Genomic DNA, 8,045 nt, shown 5'->3' on the forward strand with positions numbered 1-8,045 from the left:
CTGTCCCATAGCAGGCACGGGTGTCCCATGGGACTGATGAAAGACCAACGCAAAGTACCCACTTAATAGGTTGGCTTTTTCCTAGGCATCAGTTGTCCCATCTGGTTCAGCAGGTGTCCAATGTTGCCCTTGCTTTTCCTCTGGCTCCCCACATATCTGAAAAAGGGCTTCTATTGTCCTTGATGCTTGAAGCTAGTTGAGTTGTGATAATGAGACCTCTGTGCTTTTGCTCACTTGTCAGCTTTCCCCAACTTTTAGTTTAAAAGCTACTCTACAACTTTTTTAATTTTTAGGTTTCATTCTTGTTCACGTGTAGGCCATTTTATCTGTACAGGCTCCATGTACCACCTTCTCATTCACAAATTAAGACTCTGGAGTTCTGGCTATCTTTTGAGCCCTGTACATGTTGCTGGAAGCACTTCTGAGAACGCTACTGTAGAGGTCCTGGACTTTAACCTGCCTAGCAGCCTAAATTTAATTTCCTGGACCTCTGTGCTACACTTTCCTATTTCGTTGGTACCCACATTGACCACAGCCACAGGCTTCTTCTTAGCACCTGTTATCAGCCTATCTTCACATTTTGTGAGGTCTGCTACCTTTGCATCTGGCAGGCAATTCACCATACAGTCCTTCCAGATGTCACAAACCCAGCTGTCCATGTGGCTTATAATCAAAACCTCCACTACCACCACCTGCTTCTTCCTATCCTGTAGGGCTGATGTAAGAGCACACTATGGATCCTGTCTAATGAATAGTTTCCCTTCTTGCCATCTTGATGCCCTCCATCCTTGATACTGTCATCCTCCTATGGGGGCTGCTGTACTGGAGATGGGACTACTCTACAATGTCCCTGAAAGCCCTATTTGTGGAGTTCTGTACCTCCCCTAGCTTCTTTAGTTTAGCCACCCTAGTCTCAAGGGATATTTTTACATGTTGTTTGGTGAGGGGGTGGGGCTTTAATTAGAGCTGTACAGGGCTGCTCCGAGAAAAACGTGTGTGTGTGTATAGATATATAAGTATATATATTTATATGTGTGTGTGTGTGTGTGTGTGTGCATATGTATATACATATACACACACATATATGTGTGTATATGTATATACATATGCATATGTGTGTATATGTATACACACATATGCATATGTATATGCATATGTGTGTATATACATATACATATGCATATATACATATACATATATATATATGTACATATATATGTATATGTATATATGCTTTACTTTCAGACTGCATTATTTATGATGTGTAAAAATACCTCAAGTCTGCTTTTTAAGTATGGTTTAAATCCAAATAAATAAAACATACACATTATAATATTTAATTATAAACATCCCCAAATTATGGTTGAAGGTAGGGGCTCTGGCCCAATTAAATACTTAAATGAATAACTTTATGCACCTGCTACTTCTGAATAGGGATATTTTCCAGAAACTGGACCATATATTTTTCTGGATTGATTACTATGAGAAATGTAATACAGTGTGGTAAATATCTATAATTTCCCCTATGCTTGTTTAAGCTTTTTATTGGGAAGAACTGAGCTTTAAAGATGCATTTTTGTGCCACAGCTGGTAATTTTTTGTTGGTGGTCGTTGGCTAAAGGTATATAAAATAACATTTAGCATTGTTTTATAGGACTTTCCTTACCCAGTGACAAGATCGTTTCTCATTAATTTCATGGCATCATTATTCTCATAGATGAAAAGGTTAATAAGTGTATATACTTTTGCAGGAGCGGTGGTGTGATCTGGTTATGTCTATTAGTATTTTCAGTTAATATTTGATCTTGCACTAACAAGCAGGAAGCAGTGCTGATTACTTTCTGGTGCTTTAGAAAATGAACACACAGAACACATAAATGTTAAGTGTTATTCATAACATTTCAAAGGCTTTGAGCACTATCTGAGGTCTATATTTTATTTATAGAAAAGTGCAGTATTCCAACCCAGCAGCTACTTTTACATTTGCAGAATCCATTCTATTAGGATTTCACTGAAAATAAAAACATAGCCACCCAAATCAATCTTTTCATTAAAAAAATAGCAATCCTGACTATAAATTTCCACTTCAGTTAGGGCACTTCTTCCAGATAAGTTGGAGACAGAGCCATACACAGTTTTTCATTAATAGTGAGATCTTATGTAAATCCAGGGGTCCTTCAGGAAATTTCTCAGTCTTCAAGTTTGTTAAGGACCAAAGGATCATGCGTGGTGCTGAATAACCTCCCATTAGTGAATATTATGGAAGCTTTCTCTCTTTCAGGCTCAAGTCTGAGTAAGGAATTCAGGATTTAGCTCTAAGAAGCAAACTCAGTCTTCAGCATCCACCATCTTAGCTGAGCTCTGGGAAAATCAGTAAAGAGCTGGATTCCTCTCTACAATGGTGTGACATGACAATTGGCTACTCTATGCAAGGCACTGAATATTGGAGAAGGACACTGGATTCTGTCAGTTGTTGAGCTTCCTACCCTCTACCTACCCGTGTCCAGCTCCCACAATCTTACATGTGCTGCTGCTAAGGAAACTTATAAAGCTGTAACCCTTATCCTTCCTCCTTTCCTTATGCCCAGGAGGCCTTTCCTACCTACAGGTTTGGGCCAGGATTTATTCCTAACTGAGCAACAGAAAGATCAATATGGAATGTTCTCTAAATTCAGTTTGATATCCTACGGTAATTTGGCTAAATCAATATGAACATTTCTAGCTAGCATCCTTTTTTTGCTGCTGCAAAGCAGAATCTGATGTTCTTAAGCAATGAGCATTACCTAACTTTTTCACCAGTCTCTGTCATTTTGAGACAGTTTAGCAGACTAGTTATTGATTGAGAAAAGAGAAGAACAGATTGAGCTGGCCAATAACACTTGCACATATTTAATCAAAGTCAACACCTAGTAAACTTTTTTCATGGAGAAGAGGAAGGTTTTATTTATATTTTGTCCCACTTCATTGAAACTGTTAGTTTAGACTGCTCTGTCTTAGTAAAAATAAGCTGATGTTATTCATGACTTTTCAGCAGATACCTTGTGAATAAGCTTGTACAGTTTCTACTGTATGAATATAATCTCTATTACCAGCTATCTCTTCTTTTACAAAGGGTATCATTCAAGACGTGAAAGTCATCTTTATTCCTAATGGATTTATAACACAGTGTCCTAATCTGAATCGCAGTAAGTAGCAATTTATTTACTTTAGCAGTTACCAATTTAAATATTAATGATTACGGTAGTTTAAATGCGATAGTCTTAACTCTGTTCTGTATCATCATTGAATACTTTCAATACAATCAGTCCAAGGAAGCAGCAACTCTGTTTAAGCAATTGCATTTTATGTTCTGATAAGCAACACATGTTTAAACAGTTTATCAGACTACCAGACTTCATTCATTTATAGGTTTTTTTTTTCTTTATTGAGCATGCCCAACCTGCAGTGATTTCTTAAGTCTGGTTCAAGGAATCATGGATTTGCAAGAACTCTTGGCAAAAATGACTGCAAAAGTAGGTACCTAAACCTCATTGTCAATTCTTCATTATGTTCCTCATCCCTTCATGTGCTCAGACCACTCTATGGGTACTTTCACTTTTTTGCAGTTGCTTTACATTATTGTAATAGATTTTTATTCTTACGTCTCTTAGGGCTACTGTATCATAGATTTAAACAGATAGCTTCACAATTGCTAAATTACCAAAGCTAATCTAACCTCTTTTGGTTTGCAAAGAACACTTATGCTTTTAAACAAAAAAGCTTGTGCTGTAATAATGTGCATAATAGTAAAGGGCCTAACTTCTAAGGAAGATGTAGCAAGGTTTTACTTTTCAGGTTGGTGATTAAGTTCAGCCCCGAAAAAGGTAAATCCCAGAAGGATTTCTTCATTCAGGCTTCCCCAAACTGTTTTGTGAGTGCATATATATTTGCCTACGGTGGTTCCACCCAAAATCTTTTCCACCCAAAATCTTTCTTGTCACAAACCCACAATATATTGAGGTGTTCATAAAATGTCATGCATGTTTTCTTGAATTTATTTTACTGATTTGGCATGTGTGATCTCTGTAGGAGGTTTCAAGTTGTATTTAGTACATCATCCTTATGTTTATGTGCATTGTGCTATTTGTTATAAACGTATTTTTTAAGTTATAGTTGGGCTGGGATTGCATAATATGCTAATGATTTTTGGTGTTACTCCTTAAAAGTGAGTTCCCTGGGAGAGGATCAAAACCTATATGCTAAGAGAAGTAATGACTGGGTGTGTTTACATGTGAAATTAATTTGACTGAATAAACTCTGGCGCAGTGTAGACACTGACATTTTATTGTGGAGCCAATTAGACAGCTCCGCAGTAAATGTCTTATGTAGATGTGCCCACTGAGTATCCAGCCAAACAGACCTTACAAATGCAGTCTGAAGCACATGAACCAGGCCCTTTCAGACCATGATGAATTTACATTTTAGAAGGAGAGACCAGCAAGAATGACACCTAGCTAGTCAGGCTTTTCAAATAAGGGTATTTCTCACAGTGGGGAAATCAGGTGAGAGAAGTGCATTAAAGGGGCTTCTGATTGAATCTAGGGTCAGGGTGTGTCACACCTGTAGGTCCCTTGACATCTCCAGAAGATTGAAAGGAAAGGGAGGAGAGGGGAGACATGTCACTTCATGAAGAAGATTTATGTGTTTTTTTGCCAGATCTGTGACCTCTTATGACTCACCAAAATACCCAGGCAATTCCCAAGGAGCCACTGCATCCGTTTTTCTTCAGTATCTTCTTCTATGGAGTTTCTACAGTGAAGGGAGATTAATGGAAGAGTTACTATATTTCTAGTCTAAACTATTTTTGTAGGGTTGGAGTGTTGTAGGCATCATGATCCAGGAAATGTATGAAAGGCAAGGTGATTTGTGTAATATCTTTTTATTGGACCAACATTTTTAGACTAACATCTCTTCCATCTATACAGTTGGTCCAATAAAATATATCACAAAACCTCCTTGCCTCATATTAGAATTTGTCTTTTTTTTTATTTTTGTTTTTGTTTTTTTCATGAGGGAAGAATGGATGTATAGTCTTCTGGAACTGCCCTGTAACCCCATCCACCCTCCTGGACTGTTGTTGAGTCTAGGACTGGATAGGGTGTAATGCTGTTGAAGTCATTGAACCTCTGGTGTATCTGCAGGGACTATTTATGCTGAGGGAACATTCTGTTGGTAATATTTTAAACCAGCTGACTTATGATTAATTTCACCATCAGGAATTAGTTTTATCTGGAGTGCCACATATATGCTGATGAAAGAGTAACTGCGGAGTAGCCTTTAGGTGCATTTAATTATAATGTAGTTAATGAACCTAGTATTCACCTAACGGTAACCCCATCTATGTAAAAGTAGTATGTGCATGATATTTTTTATCATGTAAAATGATTTTCAATGCCTGCCTCTAGGAATTTGTCCTTCTTAAAAGAAAAGGATTTATTTTTAAGCATGTCTGCATTATACTGACACTCTACTTAATCAGCTGACATGCTTTGTACAGGCTTGCTCAGGGAAGGAGAAATGTTAAGCTTTTAGATCACTTTACTGCTGGAACTGTGAAACAGAGGTAATTATTTTGAGCCCTGCTGGTGGTATGAGAATTATGTATTATGCAAACTAACGTGTTTTCTCTACTGTTAATTATATTGTTGCTTGCTAATACACTTTTAGGGGCCAAATGACATGCTGTTCATATTCTAAAGATTTATGTGCTCCCATTCCAAAGTGCTGGGATGCCTTTTTGTTGCTGGTCCCTTTTCCCGTGATGATACTTTTGTGCCCTCCATAGTAATGTGTTTAACTAACTCAGTGAAACACTTATTTTAGTGACACTGTTGTCCAGGAAAAAAAAGAAAGCCATACAGAGCAGTAGGAGAAGTTTTTAATTGTGAGACAAATGCAAATTAAAGATGAGAGAACTTGAAAAAGGGCGTTTTAATGGTTGTTTTTGACATTACAGCCCCAGGGGCAAATGGCCCTAACTGATATTTGTATAGATATAAGTACGCAACATGGTATTAATGTATGTTAGGGCCCAGCATTGGCTTAGAACCACTGCACAGCTGCCCATGGAGATTTCTTCTGCCAGGGCAGGTGGTTAGAGAACTCTTTGCTAAAATACATGAGCAGTGACCCTTAACTCCTGGCACTATTTCAGCAGAAGCAGAATAGGAACTTGGCAGTGTGTAATAATTGTGCCCCATGGTTCAACGTCCAGCTGTTGCTTTTAGGCTTTACTGTATCTGAGACTTAAATTACCCCTGGATTTGATTACAGTTGAATTACAGGCTCGTATACATCAGTGAAGGTTGTTTGCAGTGCAAATGTGAATGTATATTCCTGGAGAATACAAAATATGAAAAGCAAGATGCTATGGCCTAAGTCTAACTCAACCTTTAATTGCTATTTAGGCACTACAAGGCTCTACTAGGGCTACTTCCCCAGGAGTAAAATACAGGTAGTCAGGCTTAGCTATCGAAATTCCCTATATAGATCATTAGTGCCTTCCAATGATCATAAGAAGTGTCAAGGTGTTGAACAAGAAGACACCTGCAGCTAGATGATAAGGAACGTGTGTGTCTGAATTTCTGCCCCTCTCCAAGCCTTCGGCATTGGACTCAGAGCTGCAAGGGAGGCATCTTTGTGAACTCTTGGGCTGACAAATGAGAAAATGCCTACCTAACCAATGGCAGCATTGAGTTCAGAAGAGCATCCATCACTGAATCTTGAATGTGCATGATGGTGGTGATGACATGGCTCACTTCATATACTTTGGCCTACAGGCTCTGGTCCCTGCTCCTAGTGTGTTCCTGTTTTTAATCCAGTGATTATCTAATGTAAAATGCTTAAACAGTCCTGGTAGCAGAGACTGGAACCTGGAACTCCCTTTTCCTAGGGAACTGTTAGAACCAGTGAGCCATGATGTGTTTCCTCCAGCTTGCTTTTCTTCTGGCCCCCTGAATTTTGAATTTTTTTTTGATCCAGTAGCCCAGTTTTAACAGCAAGGGTGACAGGGCCCTGTCTACTAATAGCTTGATGTTTAGGGCACTGTCCTGGGAAGTGGGGGATGAGGGGTGTAACAATTTGAATGCATGCATGCTGTCATCATCAGTATTAGATAGACAATCAGGGACTTGGACAGACTTAGGCATTTTTCACACTAACTTGGATTGCAACAGAGTTAAGGCAGAATTTAGGCAAATATATGACCTATGTGGATTGCTGTTGAGTGTGTCCAGTAGTCCAAGCTGTTGGATTTAAGGATGTTTTAAGGACAAAATTGAGGTCTTTTGTGACTCTAGGTGCTTATTTGGTTTTGAAGCTGCTGAAATTGGTTTGGGTCCATTTTTGTGACTTAAATTCTGCCTAAGCCACCAGTTCATGCACCTACAGGGTTCATTTGGCCACAGATACTAGATGCTATTAGCTTTTCCTTCCTTGCATTTCTTAGGGATATGGAGTCAATGTAATAACTTCTCAGTGCCATGTTCATATACATCATTCTTATCCTTCCCCAACAAAGCATACCTAATGAAAATGAAGATCTCCAGGGAATAATACCCCCTGCCACAAGCAAACTTCCTGACAGGACCCTAAAGGTATAACTTCTAAAGGTGCATAAGTGATAGCTTTTCTGAGCCTTAGTTGGTTTTTCATGGTGGGAAGGGTATCTGAACTTTTCCCATCACCCAGAAGTCTTCTAGATTCCTTTGTTTCATCTCTTTAATCTTGTTACCCCGAAAAGAATCAAATTGTTACAAAACTAATTAAAATATAAATTACCCTGGCACAGTAGGGGCAGGTCATTTTTCATCAGGCTCAACTGATGTATTGGATATGGAAAGTTAGGTTTTGATGACAACTTCTTAAATATAACAAGTCGTATCCTCAGACAGCTTTAGTTGCTGTCATGGGTCTGAGAACTGGGGACATTTCTTTGAAAATGGATTGCATTTGCTTTCCAATAAACTTTGGAGATCACACATTAATAATCCAAGGTGTTCATTTTA

The 8,045-nt window shown here is 38.5% G+C and overlaps 1 protein-coding gene across 1 annotated transcript in view; it reads left to right on the forward strand.

Annotated features, from left to right (window-relative positions):
* The window catches only part of NELL1 (neural EGFL like 1), a 665,093-nt gene that overhangs the window by 136,377 nt on the left and 520,671 nt on the right, over window positions 1-8,045 (forward strand). The window contains exons 6-7 of the mRNA XM_019519959.1: window positions 3,113-3,185; window positions 3,430-3,512. Coding sequence (XP_019375504.1) covers window positions 3,113-3,185; window positions 3,430-3,512 — 156 coding nt within the window. The remainder of the gene's footprint in view (window positions 1-3,112; window positions 3,186-3,429; window positions 3,513-8,045) is intronic.

Source organism: Gavialis gangeticus, unplaced genomic scaffold (genome assembly GCF_001723915.1).
Source record: "Gavialis gangeticus isolate Ggan-Ray unplaced genomic scaffold, GavGan_comp1, whole genome shotgun sequence".
In the NCBI taxonomy this organism is placed as follows: domain Eukaryota; kingdom Metazoa; phylum Chordata; order Crocodylia; family Gavialidae; genus Gavialis; species Gavialis gangeticus.